Source organism: Rhinichthys klamathensis, unplaced genomic scaffold (genome assembly GCF_029890125.1).
Source record: "Rhinichthys klamathensis goyatoka isolate OS25496 unplaced genomic scaffold, OSU_Roscu_1.1 h1tg000631l_1, whole genome shotgun sequence".
Taxonomy (NCBI): domain Eukaryota; kingdom Metazoa; phylum Chordata; class Actinopteri; order Cypriniformes; family Leuciscidae; genus Rhinichthys; species Rhinichthys klamathensis.
Window position 1 is genome coordinate 998178 of NW_026607078.1, and position 25656 is coordinate 1023833.

General features: G+C 38.3%; 3 protein-coding genes across 4 annotated transcripts; 2 read left to right on the top strand and 1 right to left on the bottom strand.

Annotated features, from left to right (window-relative positions):
- Positions 1–1424: 1424 nt before the first annotated feature.
- On the bottom strand, positions 1425–9482 carry sall2 (spalt-like transcription factor 2). 2 transcript variants are annotated; one of them, XM_056241125.1, is made up of 3 exons: positions 7958–8441; positions 2717–6279; positions 1425–1717 (listed from the first exon to the last, which is right to left on the bottom strand). In XM_056241125.1, exons 1-3 carry the CDS (start codon positions 8031–8033, stop codon positions 1580–1582), a joined length of 3777 nt encoding a protein of 1258 aa, XP_056097100.1. In that variant the 5' UTR covers positions 8034–8441; the 3' UTR covers positions 1425–1579. The 2 variants fall into 2 exon arrangements, with proteins under 2 accessions (XP_056097100.1, XP_056097101.1); XM_056241126.1 differs by lacking the exon at positions 7958–8441 and adding an exon at positions 9335–9482 and having other exon boundaries at positions 1426–1717.
- Positions 9483–14915: 5433 nt separating this feature from the next.
- trim110 (tripartite motif containing 110) lies at positions 14916–21166 on the top strand. The gene is made up of 8 exons (XM_056241167.1): positions 14916–15185; positions 15919–16403; positions 18058–18153; positions 18276–18512; positions 19223–19245; positions 19626–19771; positions 19970–20241; positions 20619–21166. Exons 1-8 carry the CDS (start codon positions 15143–15145, stop codon positions 20889–20891), a joined length of 1575 nt encoding a protein of 524 aa, XP_056097142.1. The 5' UTR covers positions 14916–15142; the 3' UTR covers positions 20892–21166.
- A 1227-nt stretch (positions 21167–22393) lies between these two features.
- Positions 22394–25291, top strand: cbln12 (cerebellin 12). The gene is made up of 4 exons (XM_056241160.1): positions 22394–22501; positions 23772–24391; positions 24466–24585; positions 24883–25291. Exons 2-4 carry the CDS (start codon positions 24116–24118, stop codon positions 25078–25080), a joined length of 594 nt encoding a protein of 197 aa, XP_056097135.1. The 5' UTR covers positions 22394–22501; positions 23772–24115; the 3' UTR covers positions 25081–25291.
- The last annotated feature ends 365 nt before the right edge of the window (positions 25292–25656 follow it).

A 25656-nucleotide genomic window follows, 5' to 3' on the forward strand; every position in this document is an offset into this window, starting at 1 on the left:
GCACACACAGAAGCAGTGCAGAGGAGTTTGATTGTGTTAGGGAGTGAGCGGATTAGGGATGCCTGTATGTGAAGAAAACTGTTTCCCACAGACCACCAAGGAAGAGTAACATCACTGTAAATGAGATCTATACTCTTTAAAAAAGTGTGTGCATTAAAAAGAATGCCATATAATTGTCATGTATACACTGATTTTTATTTCCATTTTGATCTTTTAGCTGTACCATGAAATTACAACTCACAGTCAGACTCATACACCCAATTCATTTCTATGGAAGATACATGTAGAAGTATCCAGACAAAGAACAAACATCACCATAGAAACAAACATTTCCACCAAGAAATATAGAAAGGGTTATCTTTTAAGCTAGATAGTGGTTCATCTCAGAATCAGTCAAATTCTACCTTTTTCAATAACTACACTGACAATATTAAAGTAACAAGAGTTTACACTGACTAACATACAGGCATGTTAAACAATCTTTCCCGACTCTTTAATCTAGTTGGTGTTAAGAGCAGTATACTTTCTAGTACTGTACAGCTGGACAGGACAAACATGGATACAATGGACATAGGTTGCCAGGTCATATTTACAGTTTGGTGTTTTGGTGCTTTTCAACTTTTAAAACCAAAATCCTGATGATTTAGTACAAGTAAAGAATGTTTAAGTACAAGTCAACAATATTTCATGTGAATTTGCTTAATGTAAATTTTATGAAGTGTATTAAATATCAGCTTGTCAAAAGCACTGGTTGGATCTAGGAAAACAATTGTACATGCATTTCCTCTGGGCTCCAGCTGTTCTGTCTGTGCTAAGCATTTTGAGAAGGATATCTTTTTAAACATTTGAGCTTATTAAGAAAATTGACGAGCTCGAATTTTTGGCCAAATGTTGATAAAATTGTCCACTTTGTGCATGACTGCCCTCCAAAACATAATGGAACAAGGTATCGACATAGTCTAACAAGATCTTTGACCAAACAAAGACTTTCTCAGAATCTGTATTTAGTGAATTTTATACTTCTTAATTTGAAATGCACTCCCTAATAAAGAAATAGTACATCAATACAAGAACTTTTAGAGAGGAACTAGTCTATTTTCATCATTGGCTTTATAAATTTTGCTCTGTTTCTCACCCAAAGCTATTGTTTAAATCCTTAGCTACCTTCAGATCTTAACTTTGGAAGAGTAAACAAAACCACCATGAAAACCTTGCACAGACAAAATAATTAACATTCATCAAAAAGAACATCACATAATATTCAAGGAAGTACTATAAGATATATTTAGACATTATATATATTAAAATACACAATGCAGGTATTTTAATATGAAAGATCAGGAACATTTTTTTAAACCAAGTTAGGACCCTCTATGTGATTACTGTGTGTACATGTGTAGCATTATGTGCTGTTTTTTTTTTGGGTGAACAGTCAACAATCATAAGTATCCTTTATAATTCCTTTTTCTTGTCAGCTATTAGACTGATCTCAACACTTTGTCTCTGTTTTCTTTAACAGCGATTGGTGGAGAGGTCTCTGGTGCTTGCTGATGTTTTTGGAGGGCTTGGCTTAAGAAACTCATTGATGCCCTGGTGGCAGGAAGGTTGCAAGGTGGTGAGTTTGTGACCGCTCATGATGCAACACTCTCTCTGGGCCCTTGGTCCTTGCTGGAGTTCGAGGTGCCTTGACAACTCCTCCATGGTGCTTCATATGTCCCTAGAAGTTATAGTAAGAGATGGTATTTTATTTTCATGTATCTCTCAAATTGCAACAAGACATTGTACCATGTTAAACTGTATATTCACCTTGAATGACACTAATTGTTTAGCTTAAAGGAGAACTCCGGCGCAAAATGAACCTTTGGTCTAATTACACATTGTTACCTAGTCAACCGTTATCTGAGATTTGTTTTCATGATTATCGAATGTAAATAGTTTTATCTCTAAAAACAGTTTAGCCTATAAAGCTAGTATAACGCTAGTATATTGGGCATAGTGTAATGACAAATAAAAATCGCTTGTTAATACCACTAACAAGGCTGAAAATAGACCCACACTAACACGGTAGCATAATGAGGGTCCCTACCTTCAAACCGAAGCATTGAGAACTTTGTAAGTGTACAGACAGTTTAATAAGAAGATATTTTAAACATGCAGTCAACTTCGCGTGTACAGGCAGAAGCCATTTTTGAAATACAGCCTTTACCAGTTGATCTACGAACGCCGATCCAAGTGCGCTGGTGAGAATGTGAACGAGCTATAAGTTGTGATAAGGTGAGCGCGAACAGCAGGCTTGGATCAGCGTTCGTAGATCGACTGGTAAAGGCTGTATTTCAAAGATGGCTTCTGCCTGTATACGCGAAGTTGACTGTATGTTTAAAATATCTTCTTATTAAACTGTCTGGACACTGACAAAGTTCTCAATGCTTCGGTTTGAAGGTAGGGACCCTCATTATGCTACCGTGCTAGTGTGGGGCTATTTTGAGCCTTGTTAGTGGTATTAACAAGCGATTTTTATTTGTCATTACACTATGCCCAATATACTAGTGTTATACTAGCTTTATAGGCTAAACTGTTTTTAGAGATAAAACTATTTACATTCGATAATCATGAAAACAAATCTCAGATAACGGTTGACTAGGTAACAATGTGTAATTAGACCAAAGGTTCATTTTGCGCAGGAGTTCTCCTTTAATGAATTCAAAAGGCCACTCACCTTGAGTCCACTGCGACTTGCATACTCTTTTCCACATTCGGAACAATGGTAGATTTTTTTCTCTGGCATGGGAGGTGGAAGACTGGGAGTCAGTGATATGCATCCAGTTGATTCTGTTTTGTCCATTTCAGTTCCTGTTGTATCTTTAAGGTCCACTTTATCCTTTGAGGTTGAACTAGAGTGAGTTTCCTTCTTCTGCACATGTATGTTGTCAGGCCTCTCAGTCTCAGCTGCGTCCTCACTTGTCTTGTCTACAGTGTCTGACCCCACATCAGCATTAATACTCAAATCTGGAGTTGTCCTTTGACCATTCTTTGGTGTTTTATGTATATCTTCCGTCTTTTCTTCCTTAGGGAACTCTTGGTGGATTGATTTGGATATTTGGACAAGGCTTTGGTCAGGCTCATCTAGGCGTACTGTATAAGTAGACACACTATCAGATCTCAGCGCAAGAACAGAAGGTGGTGTTGATGTTGGATGTGGCCGAGGATCCCTGGATGCATTATGAGCTTGTATACCAAGGAAATCCTCTAGATTTGATCTGGATCCAGAGCAAGAAATGGGTGAGAGAGATGTATTTTCACTGAGTTCACAGTCATCTCTTTGTGGACTGGCTTTCATTAGAGCAGAGGAGCATGAAATAATTTTGTCTTCCAAGGAGGCAGTGTTGCTGGAAAGTTCAAAAGATAGTTCATTAGTGGCAGAAGGACCAGTTGTTGCTGATGCTGACTGAGTGGCAGGAGGGACAAGGGAGGCTGTAGATTCTACTGGAGAAGGTATACTGAGAGAGAGCTCAGGGGGATCAGGTCTGAATGTTGGAGGTGAATGGGGGGTTGGATTCAGGGAGGGGTCAGGGCTTAGGTCGAAAGGTGGTATACGACCTGAGCTAAGTGAAGCAGGTAAGCTGGAGGTTGCGGGACATACTGTGGGACCTGTACTGTTAGCAAGGGATTCAGTATGTCTAGAATCTGATACTGTTTGTAGATCAGCATGTAATAACTGAACATCCATAGTGCTAGGGCTTATCTCTGAAGCAGAGAGCTCAATAGACTGGGGATGGGACAAAGTATCACAATCTGTTGAAGTATCAGGCATGTTCTCTGGTGGTAGCTGTCCTCCTAAATGCATGCGGATATGATGTTGCAGCACAAGGGCATTGGTGAACTTCCGTTGGCATAAGGGACAAGAATTTTGGGCACGACTGTTTGGTGGGCGGGCTCGATGGGTGGCAAGGTGTGCTCGCAGGCTTCCTTTAGTTGAGAAGGAACGACCACATAGCTTGCAGGGGAAGGGTCGCTCACCTAAATGAGTAGCCTGGTGCAAACGCAACGCTCTTGGGCAGCTTAACACCCGCAGGCACACACTACACTGATTTGGGGCAAATGTCCCAGCAGAGTTCATAAGTCCCAGGTAAGGTGACTCCTTGCTGAAGAGGGATGATGGTATTTGGATTGTAGATGATGGAAGTGAGGTGACCACATTTGTACTGAATGTGCTTGTGCTCATTAAGCCACTGCTGCTATAGCTTAATGCACCTGCTACACTATGGCTGCTGGTAGAAGTCTCCCCAATGGATGAAACCCAGTGTGACTGACTGTGTGGTTCTTTCTCTAACTTTTCCACCAGTCTCTGCAGCTTTGATGTGTCCGAGGTTGAAGTCGAGATGGAAGGGGCCGTGGATGAAGCTGTGAATGGGGATGTGATATGTTGTTGCGGGGATGGCAGAAATGATCCGGCTGGAGTTGTCTGCCTGAGAAACCCATGACCTGGAAGATGGTGAGTGGAAGATGCTGGGAAGAAGATTTTGGGTAAGTTGGCAAGCTGTGAGTAAGCAGAATGGGGCAGCAGAGTAGGTATAGGTGGGGTGTTCTCATCAAAGCGCTGTTGTTTCACTCCTTTATATACCCCAGCAATGGAGGAGGTGGATGAGGCAGGAGCTGAAAGAAGGGTGGAGGCCAGAGAGGATGTTGATGAGGATGTTATTGAGGAGGTAGCGGATGTAGAGGCTGCAGCAGCCGCAGCAGCAGCAGCACGGTTGAGCTGAAGGAGAGAGTGTGCAGTGGTCAGCAGAGCCAAATCAATACTAGGAGGCAGAGATGAGGTTGTGGCGCGTGTTGAGGCAGTAGTGCCCTCAAGACTGTCACCACACAGATCATCCTCTTGCTGGATCTGAAGCTTCTGAATAGCATTTGTATTGTTGGAGGTGACAGTTTGAGTTTGTGCTGATCCTCCCATTGATCCCCCAGTAACAGATGCAAAAAGTGAACAGGGAAACAATGAAAAAGAAAGTTCAGGGTTTTGCTCACGATGGCGCAAGAAGTGGACCTTGAGGTTCCCTCGTGTGGTGAATCGACTGAAACATACAGGGCACTGGTAAGGACGCTCCCCTGTGTGTGAACGCAAGTGTATTTGCAGGGATGAATCGCTGCTGAAGAGTTTCCGACAAAATCGGCATGCATGATGCATACGCCCCGATGATAAGACAGGCGTACCTCCTTGAGCAGAGAGTTTTGGACCCTGTGAGGGGCCAGTAGGGACAGCAGCCGTTGATAGAGATTGGTTCGGGAAGGTAAGACTACTGTTTCCACTGGCTGCTGTGGTGTTGGATGATTTTTGTGATGATATGCCCAGGGAAAGTGTGAGTGGATAGTTTGAGGCAGCAGGTGTGGGCATTGATGAGGATGTGGCAGCACTTGTATGATTGGTGAAATTTGCTGGAGTAACTACCCCACTATCATACTGTGCCTTATGGGGGCGTAAGACATTCAAGAGAGGGTGGGCATGTTTGGAGGACTTGGAGGTGGTCTGAGGTGGAAGCAGGGATGAGAAACAGGCCAAAAGAGGAGCCACAGAGGTAGGGGGAGGTGATGACTTTGGTCGGGAGGGTCTGGGGTTGTTATCAGAACCTTTTAAACAAAGCTGTGGCAGAGATGGAAGTATAAATGGCTTTGAATCCACTTCACAAGATCCTCCTCCCAGCCTCAGTACTTGCCTACAGATTTCCTCAGTCATCTGCATTTGATGGATTTGCCTCTGCTGCAGCACACGTAGCTCCTCCAAGATGAAAGCAATACTGACGGGTGCACATGCTGGGGCTGAAGGAACTGAGCTTGGGCTGGAAGAGGGTGTAACTGGACTTGGGGGACCCTGAGGCACAGAATTGGGGCTTCCAGGATGTGGAGGCACACAAAGAGAAGCAGCAATGGAGGAGGATGAAGAGGTTGTGGTTGCTGACACGCCTAACTTTGGAGAAGCCATGGGTGAGTGATGGGTAGAGAGCACGGTTGGTGCAGTAGTAGTGATAGGTTGATTAGTAGAATGGGATGGTGTGTCAGGAATTTGGGAAAGGTGAGACTCTGTTAGGTTTAAAGGAAATTGAATGGGCTGGCAGGGAAGGTGAAAGATACGATGGCTTGGTCTGGTCAGAGAAGGTGTTGTGAGCCTTTCAACCGGTGGACTTGGGTTTAAGGTAGATTGGCAGCTTTGAATTGTAGAGTATGAGGAAGAGCAGGAAGAGTTCTTTGCAAGAGTAGAGGTGAGGGACTTCACTGCCAACTGCTCCTCTAAGAAATCAGAGAGAAACTATTTATGCAACAATTTATGCCATACAGATACTAGTCTAGTCTAATGTTTAAAATCCAAGTCCAATAAAAAGTTAGAATAAAAACGGTAACAGGTCAGGAAACTGATACTAACCAGTTATATATTAATATTATACAATTAGTTTTGTAATTTAATTAATTTTATTCTCACTAGGTTCTTACATGTTTATTGTTTGTTGTCTGGCACATTATTGTTGTTATTGCACTTGTGAACTGACAAACCCAAATGTTTTTAGCCTTATGAACCTCATAACCCAATTTCGAATCTTTACTTCTTTTCCTTTTATTTAGTTTGTTGTCGCCTTGATTGCTTCCAAATTGTTTTTACTCACTGCTTACACAAGCATCACCAAGGAAACATAGCATATGGGGAGGCTTACAGAAGAGGATACCTCTGGCTGACCTGGAACACTGTATTTCTATTAAATGCCAACCAAAGTGTAGTATTGCTGTTCTAAACAAGGCTCCCATCAATGGCACCTACTGTGCCACTTGAACTCCCGTTATCATAAATCTTTTTTTAACATTTAACTTGTAATATTAAAAAATGTATCTGTTATCATATCTCATAAAGCATGAAGAACACAATTTGTACTTTTTATTTTAACCTCTTTTTTAAGTCAGTCTTGCACATGGCTGTCTTCTCCTCTCTCTCTATCCCCTCACTCCCTCTGATCTGAAATCTCATCCCTTGACCAGCTTACAACAGCCAACTAACAGCCAACTTTGTTTCCACAGCAACAATGAACATGGACAATGAACCTCGCCACAAAATTCCCAAACCTCTTCACTGACCCACCCTCTAAATTGTGTAAGTGAATATATTTCATTACATCCCATATATATATATTTTTAAATTCTTCTCTCCTAACCCAGCAAAGCCTGAAAGGTCAGTGAGCCTTAGTGCCACAGTCAACCACTAAAAACAGCTAGATTGCTTAAAATAAGTGACCTTTAGCATTGGAGCCATATCCAGACACCAATGTGAATTTATAGAGGACATAATAGCATGAATACAAAATTTAATAGAGATACATACACACTCATACTAGGGAGAGATGCACAAAGAGTTTCCTGTACTTAAAGAACTCTAGAATTTAAGTCACAGATCAACACACTCTTATGCACGTACTTCCTGGCAGTTAATGCCTGACTGCATGACCACAAAGCCTCACAGAGACAATTAAGTCTCATGCCATTCCCGCTCAAGTGGCTCCTTCTTTTTCAATGTTGTCCACCTTTTTCCACAACCTTTTTCTAATTCCCTTTTCAAAACCCAGTTCAGCATATTACACATCTCTGTTCCCTTTAGGTTTGCTTTGCTATTTGGTCTTCTCATTCTCATTAGCTATACATACAATATCGTGGGTGGTCTAAATTCTTAGCTTGGGTCAGAAAAAGATGAAAAGTACTAATTGGATATTCAACGGAAGCTGTTGGGATCTATTTATATGTAAATATTACTGAAATTTCCTTTTATTTTTACTCTGCTTCATTTTACTTTTCTTAAAACTAGATCAGATATTTTAAACGTATGAATCCATTAATGTCACAGCAAATATCTCGAATGGCATTTGCAAGATGGCTCGCTGGCAGAAACAATGGAGCTTCTCTTACTAAACGGTAAAACATTTCTCACCATGTTGAAGTAGCCACGAAGTGTTGTGGATAGGGCTGAAAAAGTGCTGAGGTCTTTTCTGTTTCCGGCGTGACATGATGCAGGGGAAAGTCAATGGCTAAATGGCCCATGGGTTGAATCAGACTGAAAATCTTTCTCTTTAAACTAAATTACAGTAAGTCTCACTGCATTAGTACTGAGAAACAATCAAAAATCCATGTTTCATTTATATAGAGAGCTACAAGGCGGAAGGCCAAGTGCATACATGAGCAAGCAACGTCTCAAAAGTGAACTAAGCACTTGGCAAACTAAATCTGTGTCTATTCAGTGTCTAACTAAAATCCAAAGACAACTCTCCACCTCCTTTTCCCTGTTTCTCTCTCAAACACAGTCTCGGCTTGTTCTCTCTGCATTTGCATTCAAATAACGCAGAACACCACCTACTCATGCATATACCCCTCCTTTCTCTTACACCCCCAAGTTTTAAGGCGTTCCCCTAAACCTTTTTTTAAGTCTCAGTATTGAGTATTTAATAATTAGACACCAAGAGCATGTAAGGCTGAGGTACAGTATAATGTATGACATTTTGAAAAAAAAAAATGTCTTGTAACTTGTTGCCAAAAAGTGGCAGAGGACCAAATGTATTCATAGTTAACATAAAGTGTTAGGCTATATTGTTTTATAATGTCATATTCTCATTGCCTTTTTAAATTAATCTCAAACATGACTGTAAACTTTAGCTCCTTAATGTAATGCATTCAACAGGCCTGCATTAAGTTCATTAGAACTTAAAAGGACCTGCAGAGATTCTCATTTCAACGGCATTACTGTATTATTAAAATTTAAGCCAAATAATAGAATTTGAAACAATATCTAAATTCTGATTGTCTATAATAGCTACGGACGTGTCATGTTTTCAGGTGAGTCGATTTCAGTAGCATAATCCAATGTCATGGTATTTATTTTAGAAAACTATAATACATCCTTGTCCTCCTCAACAGTATGATGTATTTCATGTGCATGGTTTTTTTTTATCATTTGGCTTTCACAGCATTTGGTTAACCACATATTCCTTACATATTACAATTATATTATTATGTAATTTAAACTCAAGACGTTATTATTAAAATAATATTAATGCCAAAACACAATAAAGTGTTTAGCTAGCATTTCAATTTATGCTATAATACACCTCGTAAAATTCTTGTACAAATGTCATAATTACGTCAGCAAAATGCACGCGGGAACTACAGCTCTACTGTACGCGCGACCTGTTGCGTCCTCCGGCGCGCTCTATGATCATAACCAATTATGATTCATATTTCTTATGACTACATGAAATACTTTGACGTAACTGACATTTGGAGCCTACGGATTGTAAATGGTATAAACACTTACCAGCAGGCGATAATCTTTCTCGGCTGTTTGTGAAATTAGGGTAGATTACGTCGTACAGTGTCTGGGTCGTAATATCATCATTGCTGTTCCGGCATTTTGCCACCGTGATGCGCAGTCGGCTTTGACAGCAGGCAGTTCGACATCTAAATTATTTATTTGCTGTACTGTCGTTACACTGTATATTGTTGTAGTCGTGACTGGTCACTTCTCACCCATTGTTCAGTGTTTGGTTTGATGGCACATTGCGATTTTGTAAAGTGATATTTCGCTATTCCTGTCATTCCCACAGTCCTCCCCTCCCTCGCTGCTCTGCTTCCTTTGTATTTGGTAAAAATGGCCCTCTCCCCGGCCTGAGCCTTTGTTGAGCACACTAGCGCTGCGGCATAGACGGATGTCTGTCTGTGAGTCTGTCGGTCCAATCCGGACACTGTCTCCGCAGAGTAATTAACCAGCCATTACGAATCATGTTTGGTTTTTAACTGCCTAAAGTGTGAGGCCTTTACGTTTGCTTGAGGTCTGTGACACAATTGTCTTTTTTAGATGATGTAATCTGCTAATAATTCTTAGGCTACTATGGAAAAAATGCATTTTAGGCTAAATGAGAATGGTGTAGGTCCCGGTGTTGTTCGCGTTGAATTTTACATGTGTTAGCCATAATATTGGAGTTATTACTATTGTTATAGAGTTACTGTGTAAGAATACAACTGTTCAGTTTACTGGGACACTGAGTAGCTACGTTGCTAACAAGTTGCTAAAAAGGACTACAACTACCACAATGGTGTGAATTTATGTGCTTGATGAGTTGGACAGTGGTTGTAGTCCATGAGTAACATGAAACCTAGAGAGCAGGGCTGCAGGGCACAACACTTTTTGTCTTTCTCAGTTTGTGTAAATCCATTTTGTTAAGAGCATTTATGATGTTACAAAAGATTTCTATTTCAGATAAATGCTGTTCTTTTTGGACTTTTATCAAATAATCCTGGAAACATTTTTACAAAATTGTAGGCCTACACTGTTTTCAACAAATCAGCATATTACAATTTAAAAAGCAAGCCTTTAAAAAAAAGACAATTCAAATTTGAATATCCAATGTGGATTGACAGAGAAGCAAATGAAGGGAAACCTTGTACACCCTTGAAAGTCACTGAGTATTTAGTAAAAAACAAAGCCTATTTATTTATTCGTTTATTTATTTAATGCTTTTATTATCTCATACGTTCTATAAGACACTTACAATGTTGACCTTGCATTCTTGATTTTTATGTAAATCAATGCAAATCAATTTGTCCAAATGTGAGTGACTGACTGACAAATGTGAGAAATGCCATGCTTTTATTAAAGTGCCCCTATTATGGTTTTTCGAATATTCCCTTTCATGCAGTGTACAATATGTCTGTGAATGTTAACAGTCTGCAAAGTTGTAAAGTAAAAAATGCACAATAAATAAAGTTATTGTCACTCTGAATTGACTATAACGAGTCGTTAGAAATTCAAATCCCAATGAGTTACGACTACACGTCACAAGATAATTTACAATGCTTCTCAGAATCACAACTTTTAAGTATGATTAATTATTGATGTATATATTTTCTACCGTGTGTTCAAATAATGTAGTTTTGTGTTTTATATTGTGCATGTCTCCGGCTAACCTGCTTACTCACGTTTCACTGTCATACAGAAATAGTTAATGCTAATCAGCTGTGGGCCACTATTACCTAAAATGGTGTCTAATGCAGATTGTATGTTGTTCTTACTACTTTGAGTAATGATGAAGGATGGAGCAAGATATGTTTTACAAACTTCAATGTAACAACATTCATTCACGTTAGTGCTCGGCTAATGTATGCACTATTATTGATACAGTTAATAAAGTTTCCCGCATGTGCAGAGCAATAAATTAGAAATATACACATCGGTTTGTTGATGGACATACACTTATAATGCTGATGGTGAGGAATGACAGCTGCAACATCTCATAATGTACCTCAAACTGAGTAGTGTATCACTGAGAAACATCCTGCTCAAGTCGTCCTTGCGATGGAGGTTCGATTTGAATAACTAGTTCCTCCAATGTTTCATAATCGGACTCGCGCTCGAATTGAAAAGATCGATGCCATCGATACTGTCTTTACAATTGCTGTCCTGTTACAATATTGTACAAACTGTACAATTGCTGAGGACTGAGGAAGCCTCCTGAGCTGAAATTCAGTTATGGTAATGGGCGTTTAGCTTCCGACAAGCGCTGTAAGCAGTAATCACAACCGACTTGGGCATCTGGAAGAAAATAAATTCTTTAATATATACAATATTGGTTTGTTTTTATTTTTATTTTTGATTTAAAAAGATGTAAAAAAAAAAAAAAAAAAAGTTAATCCAAAAAGATTGTGATAATTTGTCATTTAATCATGTAAAAAACGAGTTCAAAGAGTGTTTTTAGTTTCAACTGACCATAGAAATTTGATTTGTTATTATAAACTTTGTAATCTCTGCCTGACTGACGCTCTTCCACCATCCTGGTGTCAGTATCAAAGTAACAGACCTCTGAACCGTCCCCTTTTTCATCTCACTCTCGACTATTTCTTTGCCCACTTTCCAGTCTTTCTGACCAAGGATGGTATTAGCAGCACTGCATTTGTATTCTAATTTACTACCTATTATGATGACTTTTATCTCTGGAAGCCTGCAAAAGAAAATATGAAGATGTCATTTTCACTTTCAGTTCATATATAAATAATAGACTTTAAAAGTCTGTCAGCTGGTAACTTTTTGTAACAGGCTATTTATTCTAAAATGTCCATAATTACACCTTTAAATGCAGTTCTGAAATATAGTTTGCAGTGGAATCTGTTCACTCTGCTGTTGCTGTTTTCATCAGTCACAGATGCTTTTTATAAGACAGGTTGTTCTAACCAAACAGCATTTCTGTGGTTACTTGGATGTAAGCAACTGATAACATTCCTTCATTATCGTGATACATCTTTACATAGCCCATACATAAATATTGTGCACTTTGATCATTAAATAATATTTATCCTTACAAGTTTCAACCAAATGAAACCTACCGGTACTTTGAAATTGGAAATAAGGAATTCGTATCCAAGAATATATATACATATAAATGCATATAATACATATTATATCTGATAATACCTATTGTCTTTTACTTTTATTTACCCAAACATAACTCAATATATGTCTAATATTATCAAGCTGTAGTGACTGAACTGGGTTACATATGTTTTCATGATTTTGTGACAGACCATCCACAGTAAAAAGTAAATAAATAATGTATTTAAAGAAAAGAAACTTACCATCAGAGCCCTCTTTTACCTCCATCATGTGTTGCAGGCTGTTAGTGTGAATGCTCAAAATAGATCTGGCTGTCTTCTGCCTTTATATTTCTTTTCCTTTCTCGCATTTTTTTTTTTTAGCCATCTCTCACTGTGATGTACATTCGAGTAATGATCTCAAATATTTTATGTTTTTCCTGTGCATGTTTTAAATGCGTCTCTGGACTGGTTAACTTGATGTTCTGGTGTATCAATTTTTCAAAAACTGAGATAGAAAAGACAAGGAATGGAGTTACAAACTTTGTTGCCACATCTTTTCTAAATGTTACTATATAAAGTTTTTTTTTGTAACTGAAACCTAAATGACCCTTGAAGTAATAAAAAGACACCAAATAATAATTTCTTTAGCCTTTTCTCTCAAGTGAGATGTGTTTAAGAACTGTCAGTTTTACTTTATTTCTTAATCAAGGAATGCAGCCTGGCTAAACATTTTCAAATTTCAAGTTCTGTTAGAAGGAAACAGTGAGAAAAAATACATTTGTGATTATAAAAGCTTTAGACTGTCAAAATGCTCAAGAAAAAAAAATTTGTTATAGATATAAACCTTGTCTAAGGCACACATCATATTAAATTGTGACTTTTAATTAATGAAATTCCTTTATTAAACTCTTTTTAAAAAACGTTTTGTTTTATTCAGTTACATTTAATGCAGTTAATAGAATCACCTTAACATGTGATATATGTAAAATATCATATGCTATAAAATACTTAAAAGTAAAGGGCTTGAGAATTATTTTCTGTTTGTTCTTGTGTGCATCTGTATTAGTCTGGCTTACTGTTCTGGCTAATCAACCTCTTTACCCGACATATGTGCACGAATAAACACATTCACTCACTCAAGGTTATTCATAGCAGTTATTTAATAATTTAAAGCAGATACAGATACATCAGGACAACAAAATGGAATGGAATTGAATAAAACAGACAAGATTTAGTATTATGTTTACAAGAAGAATGTTTTTAGTTCACAAATCTATGGCACTTTACAATGTGAACCATGATCATTATAGACATTATGCAAATAAATAAGTTTGTAGATTTTGCAGAATACAATCTCACGCAAAGTTTCCTGGCTTTGTTTTGAATATGAATAATGAAAGATCAAATCATATAAATTTCCAGCACTCTATTGGAGCAAATACAAAATCACATACACACTAGGTTTTCAGTCACAATAATTATGCATAGCCTATATTGTTATATTATTTTGAAGACTTTTGTGTCAGATGATCCACTCACTAAAAATATATTATATAGGGTTCATGTCAAACTTTTTTCAAGGAAAACTCACTCTCATGACTCCCTTTTTTTCTTTTTTTTACTGTCATGACTCATGACGATCCTCTGCCTCCATCGTGCGTCGTAGACTGTCAGTTTGAAGTTTGCTTCAATGTCTTCTTTCTGTCTCTCCTTTTTGCTCACTTTTAATTTCCGCTTTTCTTAGTTCACAGTCTTTCCTTTTTATCCATTAAAAAATAATGAATCTTCAAGCATTTTCTGTCTGTTCTTGTGAATGTACTAAATACGTTTCTGCCATAGACAGTAAAAGAAGGTTTCTGCACTTGATAAACTGGTTTCTCAGCTTCCTGATGAAAATAGCTCCACCCCCGAGTGCTTCGCAAAAGACAAAGATATTTGAATACAAGCATTCTCTGACCCATATTTCTTTATAAATGTGTCTAAATTGAACGCCTTAAAAAAAAAAAAAAAAAACTTTTGAAAACAAAACAAAAAGACCATGTATGTCAGTTTTTGTCTTTTGTCAGGCTTTGGTGTGTATATTTGTGTTGTCAGGACAAAAAGAAACTTGACAAACAAAACGTTTTAGGCCTGTTACAAAAATATATGTTCACTTCATGAATAATATTTATGTGACAAATGTAATAGAACAATTTAGCTGCAAGCAACCATTAAAAAGGTTGAGCACAATGCACATGACTGAGTGGATTGGTTTGGTCAGAGCACTCTGCTGAATTTTAAAGGCTCTGTGTCCATTTATCATTGTTTATATAATAACTTTTAATGAGTAAGTACTGTAGGTCACCAAATGTACATGCTGTTCTATAATAAAATACAGAGACTTTGATAAAAAAATAAATTCTGACATACCTGTCACATGCTTCCAATCTACACATTAATTCACTTCTTAACACTTTAATGTATTGCTTGTTTGTGTCTTCAGTAACTTATGTGTATTACAACAGCTAATTTATAAGAGAATACTTTATTATACTATATCTTGATTTATTCTACATAGATATCAGTGTTGATTAAACAGTCGCAGGTGACATTTATTTGCTTGAATTTCTTTTCCTCACAAATCCCCCATATTGCTTCTGTAAAGAACAGGTCATGTGATGGCTTAGCTGTTCTCTGTGTTGAGAGGTCAGTCAGTCTGGTTAAGAAGACACTGCAGGTTAAGCCAGCTCTTACATGTACATTTTGGCTGTGCTTCTGTATGAAAACATCCTGCTTTCACAAAAGGCTGCAGGACACAAAGGGTAAGTCTATTTTTTCCCCCCAGTTTTTATAGGCTATCCATCATAATGCTAACCATGTAATTGTAACCAACTAATTCAGGTCAGAGGTCCACTGAAGTTGATCTCTTGATTCCAGTTGGATCTGGTATTGTCTGCAGAGAAAACTTTAGGGTCAAATAGGGCAGCTTTGTTATAAATCAAAGGTGAAGTGTCATTTCTCCATTTCTGCCCTCAGCAAAACCAAACAGAATTGCAAAACGAATCACCGATTTCAAACAGTTTCCGAACACTCTTCCATTGCTCTTCAAACAAATCTCATCCCAATCGTTGGGATATTCAACAAACTGCATTGGTCTGATAGTGCCAGTGCTTACACTTTTTGGAGAAATAAACCTAAAGAGTGACTTAACGTTGTCTCAGCGTATAACTTACATAGACAAAATAGAAAAAAAAAAAAAAAAACCTTTTATGTAATATCTTAATGACTTTAATAGAAATTTATAGGAGATTACCTCATTTATCTGGTAGTCAAATAGAACAGCTTTCTAAAAATAGTTGATCAGGAGGCAGATTAACTAAATAGTAAGCTACGGTAATTAGTTTGTGCCAAATGGGCCTGTATAAATCCGTGTGCCATGATTTGACTCATGAGTCACCCAATCATTCCCTTGCTTCTATTTAAGTGGACACTATTAAAATAAGTAAATTATCATAATTAAGTTATTATTAAAATTAATTGTTCACAAATTTACAGCTGCAATGGGCTCCATGGAGGAAGAGCACACATGCCCCATGTGTCGTGACCTGTTTGGTCGAGCTCAACCCTTTCCCTGCGGCCACAGCTTTTGCCCGGCCTGCGCACAAGAGGCATGGAGCCAGAGTGGCAAGCGAAGATTTGTATGCCCACAATGCCTGGAGGAGCAGGGGCTGGTTGTGTGTGACTGTTGTCCGGAAGGCGAGGGTGACGAGGTTCAAGCAGCTGTGAAGACCTGCCTGCGATGTGAGGTCTCTCTGTGTGAGCAGCATCTGCAGCCACATCTGCAACGGCCAGCTTACAGCACTCACCTGTTGGTGGAGCCATTGATGGACGTAACCCGCCGCAGGTGCCCCACCCATTGGGAGGTATTCCGGTATTACTGCATGGATGATAGGGAGTATATCTGCCAAGACTGTATTCTGGAAGGACGGCATGCTCAACACCAGGTCAAAGGGGTGAGAAAAGTGGAGGAGGAATACAAAGTAAGTTATTAGATCTATTGCTTTTTATTTAAAAAAAAATGTAATACTGTCCTGGGACTGTTTACTCTGCACACTGGTTTATTGTCTTTGTAAAATCAGACATCCCACCCTGCAAAAAGTAATTTCCAGGACTTCATATCCCCTACTCAAATAAAAAGAATAATACTACATTATTATATTATATTATATTATATTATATTATATTATATTATATTATATTATATTCTTTTGCATATAAGCTGTGTGACTCGGGTTTGTTTGTTTGTGTGCTGAAAGTAAAGGTGATGTAGGCTAGAGTGTCACGAAATAAGAGGGTCTCGACCATCAGAAAGTGGTCACAGGAGACACATTTGAAACGCATTTTAGCCAGGTGTAAACGGTAATGTGTCTTGTTGAGAAATTGTGATCGGATCACCGAAAACTCATCTTAATAAGAGGAAACAGGGTTTCTCACTCACTCGATTTCTGGGATATTGTGAATAATTTGCAGGCCTCAGCAAGCCGCCATCACTAGCTGTGTCCCAATTCAAAGGCTGCATCCTTCAAAGGCCATGAAGAGTGTTGTTAAATGGGACAGTAGCCTACGGGGGATTGTTCTTGTCGCCTAACTGTGACAGCTGTCATTAATGAGTGGCAGTAATGTTTGTTCTGGACTTTTTGGAAAGTTATATTAAACTATCTGCAAACAAAACAGGGTTCACAAACTGCATATGTTCACCATGGTCCATTTCTGTACATAAGTATAAACTACTGTATAATCGCATCTTAGTAAGATAAGTCAACATTTGAATGGCTTAAAGATTTTTATTTTTACATTTGTATTATTAGATATTTGAGTAAGCTGAAACCCAATACGTACGTTTAAAAGTGTAATTTGGCAATTTCTCTCAAAAAAATCCCGTCGCCACTGGCGCACATTGAATTCTTGGGTAGACAAGGCCGCGAAGGATCCATCTGTTGTATCCTTCATTGCCTCGGACGAAGGACGCATTTAGAGGCAGTATTTGAAGAATCCTTTGAATTGGGACAGCCTTCGTCGCACCGCGGTGACGCAATCGACCTTGGAATGCAGCCTTTGAAGGATGCACCCTCTGACTTCTGAAGCAGCTTATATGCAGGAGACTCCCAGAACTTCTGGGAGAGGTGGGATGTCTATCAAATTGTGTTTTTAACCCCGAAGGTAAGGGCGAGTCACACAGAAGCCAAACCACTCCTCAGTGTGTTAAACAGTTGTCTAGCTACAAACCAATCATAAAAAGGGGCGCCATAATGGGGGAGATTAGGGCCCTCTCCCAAATGGCACACTTATATGCACTTACAGTCTTATGGACCTACAGTGGCCGTTGCGTGATTGTGAAGTCCAAGTAATCAGCAATTGTATGATTCATTCATTCTTTTTTGATGCCAGGTTTGGGTTATGCAAAAAAAAATGTTGTCATGGTCTGTGGACCCCCTGAATTAGCCATGGCCACTCCATGTATAAAACACTTGTTTCCGCCACTGGCGAAACATAACCTGAATACTTAGGATTCATTCGTATAACCCAAGCTACAACCCAAATATTGAACATTGTGAAACATGATAAAAGACAATGAAGGAGTCTGTTAAACCAGGGTTCAATTTTTTTTAAAAGCCCTTCTGTAATATTTTATAGGTCAAATTACAGAGCCTGCTCGAGAAAGCAGAAGAGAAAGTAAAGCAAGGTGAAATAATGCTTCAAGAACATCAAAATGCTTGTGCGTCAATCATTGTAAGTTCAAGCGTCTTTGGTGTCTTATATCAAATAAACAAATTATTACTAACCTGAAGTATAATGATTATAGGTCAGGATTTCATATAGCTGAATGAAGGCATTATGTGTGTTTATTTTAGGAGGACTCCTCTGTGAGTGATGTCTCTCAGGTGTTACAGATGGGCTCAGCCCTGCAGACTCGTGTGGGACGACTAGTGTCGGCTGTAATAAACATCACTGAGCAGGAGAGACAGCAGGCCATGGACAGGGTGCAGGAAGACTGCAGCAGGGTGAGAGAAGATCTAAACCAAACTGAGAGCCTCCACCGCTTCCTCGGCTCCCTGCTGGACGAGAGAGACCCCTTCCTGTTAATCTGGGTATGAGGACATACTTCATAATAAAGGTGATGCAGTGATGATGTGTAGAGGACAACTAAAATTAGGAGCCAAAGTGTCCTCTCCATTTAAATTTTTTCCACCTATTTGATGTTTACATGGTTCCAGGTTAAATGCGCATAAAACCTCATTTACCATACGCTGAGAACAATATAATATGTTTGTATGTTTGTATTATCGTCATTCTATTCAAATAAAGACACATCAAAAGACACATCATTCATCTAATGAAATGCATGTATTTTTTAAAAAAAAAACAATTTTTTTTTACTTCCTTTACATTAAAATAATGAATACAATAATACAGTAAAAGTATTTTGTAATACATCTTTTGTGTAGATTTGATTTCATTATAGAGCTATTGTTAATCATCTTTTATGGTCAACAAATGCCCCTGAGAATGGCATTTACATAGCCATCAAAAATTAGATGACAGAAAGACATGAACGACAGAATTATATAAGAGCATTGTAAGGCTGTTTATAAAACTTTGTTACAGATAAGTTAATTCGTTTATTGCCTTATTAACATTTTTAATATATCCACAGGCTTAGTTATGGCATCATATATCACTTACTCTATAACTCTCTATCACTTACTCTACACTCTACTTTACAGATGTCATTCAGAATAAAAGAGACTAAAATGAGAGATACTTTTGCGATTGTTCATATAGTCCTACTTTTTCACAGGCATACCAGACAGAGGATTCACAGTGAGTGTTTAGATAAACTGTGATTGTTTTAGTGTGTCGTAGAAATATCTTGTGCTTTGTGAATGCAGTTGTATGTTAGTTTTGAATTTTAATAAAATAGAGCAAGTGTGTGTATGGCCTGGTTTCACAAACAGAGTTTAGATTAAGCCAGGATTAGGCCTTAGTTCAATTAGGACATTTAAGTATAGCTTTTATATGCATGCATTAGAAAAAAAATACTGGTGTGCATCTTGAGACAAAACAATGGGACTGGCATATTTTAAGATATGTCAGAGCAAGTTGCTTTCAGTTAAAACAGCTCAAACATGCATTTTAATCTGGGTCTGTGAAGCCGGGGCTAAACGTTTTACTGTATTAGTCACTTTCTTCTTTCTTTGCAGGATGATGGCAGATCTCAACTCCCCTCTGTTCACACCGCCTCAACCCAGCATGGATAAGAAACGTGTATTAGAGAATGTGGAAAATAAATACAGAGAATTTATAGCTGACACTCTGCGCTGCCTAATTGAGCTCAAGAGAGATCTCTGTGCGTATTATCATTCATACAAGTCCATGATGCCCCCATGATTTTTTAAGTAATTTAATTCCAGCTAACCTAAGCATACTCAATATTTTCAGTGTGTTGTAAGTAACAGTTTACAGTAGCATTATTGCTTCATTCGCCTTGTTCAATAGTGCCATCTAGTGGCTACATTTCTAATGCCTGTTTCTCTTTGTTATTTAGTAAGCAGCCCATTAACCTTGGACAAAAACTCAGCCCATCCACTCCTAAATATCTCTGAAGACCTACACTCAGTGATGAGGGTGAAAAAACGTTTGCCTGTCCCTGAGCATCAAGACCGCTTCGACCACTGGTCTCAGGTGGTCTCCTGTCAAATTCTTTCTACAGGAACCCATTATTGGGAGCTGGAGGTGGAGGGTTTCTGGGATATAGCAGTGACTTACCACAGCATTGGGAGAAAAGCAAAAGAGGGCACGGCCTTTGGCTGCAATAAGGTAGATTGTGTGTATTAGGACCCTAATACAGGGGTTTTCTAACTTTTTGATGCCACAGACCCCCAAATATGAAGATCTCCAAGATGATCTCCTTCTTAAAATATAAATGAATTTATGTTCATTCATAATAATTGTGTGCAATTTTAAAATCTCATTATTTATGATCAGTGGATAGAAACCAGATGGAATAATGTCTATTTTTAACACATTTTAATAATTATTAGGCTATCTAATTTTTTTTTTAATTTATAGGTTGTTTGATTCATCGTGATATTTTTTTTCTCTGAAAATGTATCTTAATTCAAATTATATACACATTAAACTTGTTTATAAGCATCTAATGTCAATGTTAGTTGATTTTCTGTTATCTTGCTCAGATATCCTGGAGCCTGACACAGCAGCGTGACAGGAAACTTGCTGCCTGGCATAACCGAAAGAAAACCCAACTCTCCGTAAAAATGTCAGGCAACCATTTGGCAGTGGCTCTGGACTATAATTCTGGCTCCATCACCTTTTCAGAAGTAGGGTCGGCTTCCACCCTGCTCCCCTTGCACAATTTCAGCACCAGCTTCACCCAGCCCGTCTGCCTGGGCTTTGGCCTCTACAAACCAGAGCTGAACAGCAGGGTCACCGTCCTCAAGAAAATATGACTGCATTTAGCCTACCTCTCGAATTTGGGTGAAGATGGGAACTGTTTATTTTATAAAGAGTTTATTTCTTGATGGATATATCATGGTCTGGTTGAAAAGGTAGACTTTATTTTTCCAAGTTTTAGTTTTTCATTTTCTTTTATAATTAAAGTCTTGATGTTGAAAAAACCTAGTCTAATCTTTTATAACTGCGGTTTTTCATATGTTTTCACTCATATTTTCAGGGGAACGGAGATCCAGTGCATCTTTCTCCATTTGACAGCTATTCAAAATTAGCAACATATAAATCTCTAATATTTACTTCTAGTATAATATAGGCTAGATATTTTTGGCCGTGAGCGCACGTGTTCATCGGTTCGTCTAGTGGACGTTGTTTTCAAGCGCTTGCACATGCGCTGTTCAGTGCTGGGTAGATTACTTGTTACTGATAACAAATTACATGACGAAAATTGTAGTTAATAGTAACATAATCTAGATTACTCATTTTAGGTAATGTATTCTGACAACTTTTAGGGGCCATTTACACGACACCGTTTTAAACTAAAAACTGAAAACTTGTTAAACGTTTTGACCGTTCATTTTCACGACGTGTTTTGGGAGCCTGAAAATGCAAACTTTTGAAAACGGGTTGTTTCACAGTGCAAGTTTTTGAAAACAATACCATTATTGTCTCTGTGTAAACTACAAAAACGCGAATTTGTGAAAACGGTGACGTCAAGCACATCGTTTTTCTTTACAAAGTGACATCGCCATCTACTGTCCTGGCATGCATAATACAGCGTGGGTTTGTGATTAAGTCCATTTTGTGGTGCCATCAGCCAATCAGCACTGTCAGATGTAATTTACAGTTCATATCATATGATTGGCTCAAAAAGTTATGTGCTCCCATGAGCAAAGATGACACGTTTTAAATTATGTACTTCCAAGTTGTCCTGCGCCCGCTGATAAACTGCCATTGAGATGAAAGGTAATGCTAACTTAGCTTTCTCCTAGTATTATTGACCTCATCGTTGGCAGTCCTTCCTTATGATCCGATCAACAACTAAATTCAGGCATTCTAATCATTGCTTTCTGAAGCAGTGCACCCATGAAATACTTTGTTTTTAAAATGCACGCACAATTTAACAAAATGTACGCACATTCTTATTTTATTCATTGGTTTCATTTGTTGTGATACATTTTCAAAAAATAAAAAAATTACAATGTATATTTGTGAAATCTGAAAGTTATTCTGTTTTTTTTTTTATTCCATATTTTCTTTTATTATATTAACCTTTGTGCCCTTTGATGTTCATGATAAAAGTGGATCAATCATGTTTTGTGGGACAATGGGTCATGTTATGGTTCCTGTTTTCTGCTGACTGTTGGCTATCATTTACAAATGCCAGTTTGGCCATTCTGTTTACATCAAAGAATATTACATGGATGGGATTATTAGAAAGTGAGAGAGGGAGAGAGAGCGAGGTGAAGCTGGTGGAGTGGGTGGGAAGGGGAGGGTCTTGAGAGACAGGATGAGTAGGAAGATCTGTCAGATTCAGTGTTTCTCTACAGAAGCTTTGACACCTCGCATCATTACACCTGGGAAACCGAGGAACAGCCCACTAAATCAGGTGATTTTGCTATTTTTTTCCTATTACAAGAGCTTATGAAAAACTTAATTTCATCGTGTGTTACTCCATAGGAAAGAGGCTTTAGTAAAAGATTGTTTAGCACACAGACACACACACACACACACAAATCATTTTCTTATGTATTCTGACTTGTTTTCCTGTCAAATATCTAAACAGCCTTTAGGCGCCTTTAGTAAAAGATAGTTTAGCTGACACACACGAAGAAAATCATTTTCTTATGTATTCTGACTTGTTTTCCTGTCAAATGTCTAAACAGCCTTGAAACCTCAAACCTCAGTATATTTTATTAGATTTATGCTTTAACAAATACAAACTATTTGCCAAGAAAGTAAGAAATCAAAAAAAAATTATAATAATTTAAGTCCGATCTTACACATTATTATTCTTATCATCTTTTGCTTCTCAAGTAAATTGTTCTTTTTAAGGATATTTACATATTTTTACATGAAAACAAGGCAAAAATGTTGAAGTAATTATTATTTTGGATTAACGCTCTAAAAAGGAATTGGGTGAGTGAAGTTTTCTGAAGAAAATAAAGCTGCTGGCTTGTAAAAGAGGACATCACTGCACTGAGCAGAATTAGTTCTTATTGAAAGTGCACAAACACTGCGGTTTCACTCAAGACCAGACGCAAAGAAAGTTGACCTTTGTAAATGTCACTGCTTCATAAAGACTATAAACATGTCTTGAATAGTAAGTTAATGAGGTGAGTGGTGCCAATTAAGACCTGATATAGATGTACTATACCTTAATATTCCAAAATGTACATTCTTTGGTTTCAGGACTTGCATATTATTGTTGCCGTTGCGTGCCAAAACACAGAGGAGAGAGATAGGGTTCAGCTAATACGCATAAGCAAAGGAGGGAAGGATAGAAGATCTGTGGGGGGGGGAGGAGGTCCTGCATGTTGTGGAACGTCAGGAGGGAAGTGAGAGCGTGTTAAAGACAGATGGTCTCTCAGTGGAGTTGTTCTTTTTTCTCTCTCTTGTTCTCACTCTCTCCTGGACGCTATACTCCCCTCAGCTGAAAGAGATCCAAAGTGTTACCTCATGATCTTCATCATTCACTGCTCCTCTTCCTCCTCCCCCATACACACAAGCATACCTGTTGGCTTGCAGAGCTCCTCTGACTCCTTCTCTCTCTCTCTCTCTTTCTCTCTCTCTCTCTCTCTCTCTCTCTCTCTCTCTCTCTCTCTCTCTCTCTCTCTCTCTCTCTCTCTCTCTCTCTCTCTCTGTCTGTCTTCTCACAGGTTGGCTATGATGATGGATTCTTTTTTGGGGATGATGAGAAACCTCTAAGTGTCCTTGTCTTTGATCCCCTGCAGGCAATTAACAAGATAGCACAGAAGTAGATCTTCATCAGGAAACTGTGACAGACAGGAGGGTGACTGCAAAATAGAGAGAAAGAGTGAGGGTGAAAGACAGAGCCAAGGATTTAAAGATAACTTTTAAAATAGCTCATAACATCTCAGTGTTTCCAGGATCCTTCACTTATCTCTCCCCAGTTTCCTGCAGACGACATACCTGACCAAATCGCAGGGAGCATTTGCACCTAATTTCATCTGAAATATTGCGAGGAAATTATAATAAGACAATGCTGCCCTGCTCTGGGCTGCCAATGCCAATACTAGCTCTACTTCTGCTAGTCGGCCCTCTAGTGGTCAGAGGGCAAAATGACACGGAGCCCATAGTACTGGAGGGTAAATGCCTGGTGGTCTGTGACTCAACACCCTCCTCAGAACCAGCAGGTAATGCGCTGGGGATGTCTGTGCGTTCAGGTACCGGCCGTGTGGCCTTTTCTGCCACACGCCAAACCAACCATGAGCCCACAGATATGAGCAACCGCACCATGATCATCTATTTTGACCAGGTAAGCAATCTTTTCACATAAAAAAAAATACACTTATGTATTTTTGCTCTTTTTAATCAGTCAGTTTTTGTCAGATCTTGGTGAACGTTGGCAGTCATTTTGACCAAGAAAGCAGTATCTTCCTTGCTCCGAGACGAGGGGTGTACAGCTTCAATTTCCATGTGGTGAAGGCATACAACAGACAAACCATACAGGTACGTTCACTCTTTAAATAAAGGTTCTTTATAGGCATATATGGTTCCATGGGACCTTTACATTCCTTTATAGTGAGAATGGGTTCACTTTATATTCTAATGTTCTCCACACTGAGAAATTTTGTTGTTGTTGTTTTTTAAAGAAATGCTCACTGAAAGGTACTTTGAGGAACCAAAATGGTTCTTCGATGCCGAAACCCCCTTTTGGAACCTTTATTTTTAAGGGTGTATAGACACATAGCAACTGTATTTCATGAGTAATTAATACAAAGAATTGACAGTGTTTTCCATTCACAGGTGAGTTTGATGTTGAATGGATGGGCGATGATCTCAGCCTTTGCTGGAGACCAGGATGTGACACGGGAGGCAGCCACAAATGCAGGGCTTGTGATCATGGAGCGAGGGGACAAGGCTTACCTCAAGCTAGAAAGGGGTAACTTAATGGGAGGCTGGAAGTACTCTACTTTTTCAGGCTTCCTGGTATTCCCCTTGTGAAGGACGTCCGTGTGGGGAAGAGAAGAGGTGGGAGACGAGAAAGAGAGAGGGTGACATGCTCTCTGAGGATTTATGAATGCCATAGAAAAGATCATGTTTGTTCTTCTCTTTCATTTAACTGGTGTCAGAGCAGAGAAAATGCATAACATGGAAAGTTAACTATATGAAATATTATTTATATTGTATCATTTATATTGTTTAGAAATATTGTTAAATATTATTATAATATAAATAATATTAAAATTAAATATCATTGAGATGAAGATTTGAAAAAAAAAGTTTCTAAAATTAGTTTTAATGTTTTTTTATAATGTATTTCAGATAATATGCTCATGTGTATGGTTAAACTGAAAACTGTCACTAGGGGAAGATACAATGTGACTGTCCTAATAATATTTTTGAAATTATGTATTTAAATTTTTTGACTAAAATTCAATTTCTAAAATCACTTTTAATGAAACGAATAATTAAAATATAGCTGTTTCTCATGTCTATGTTTGCCTGCTTATGGAGCTGTGTGTGTATATTATAAAGATTTGTAAAGATAAATCTCATTAAATTGACTCCCTTAACTAA

Excerpts from the sequence above, each read along its gene's own strand:
- sall2 (XM_056241125.1), bottom strand. The coding sequence starts at position 8,033 with ATGTCACGCCGGAAACAGAAAAGACCTCAGCACTTTTTCAGCCCTATC. Across the intron at positions 6,280-7,957 it reads TTCGTGGCTACTTCAACATG|AGGAGCAGTTGGCAGTGAAG; the intron begins GTGAGAAATGTT and ends CTGATTTCTTAG. Across the intron at positions 1,718-2,716 it reads CAAGTCGCAGTGGACTCAAG|GGACATATGAAGCACCATGG; the intron begins GTGAGTGGCCTT and ends TATAACTTCTAG.
- cbln12 (XM_056241160.1), top strand. The coding sequence starts at position 24,116 with ATGCTGCCCTGCTCTGGGCTGCCAATGCCAATACTAGCTCTACTTCTG. Across the intron at positions 24,392-24,465 it reads TGATCATCTATTTTGACCAG|ATCTTGGTGAACGTTGGCAG; the intron begins GTAAGCAATCTT and ends AGTTTTTGTCAG. Across the intron at positions 24,586-24,882 it reads ACAACAGACAAACCATACAG|GTGAGTTTGATGTTGAATGG; the intron begins GTACGTTCACTC and ends TTCCATTCACAG.
- trim110 (XM_056241167.1), top strand. The coding sequence starts at position 15,143 with ATGAAAACATCCTGCTTTCACAAAAGGCTGCAGGACACAAAGG. Across the intron at positions 18,154-18,275 it reads ATGCTTGTGCGTCAATCATT|GAGGACTCCTCTGTGAGTGA; the intron begins GTAAGTTCAAGC and ends TGTTTATTTTAG. Across the intron at positions 19,246-19,625 it reads TACCAGACAGAGGATTCACA|GATGATGGCAGATCTCAACT; the intron begins GTGAGTGTTTAG and ends CTTTCTTTGCAG.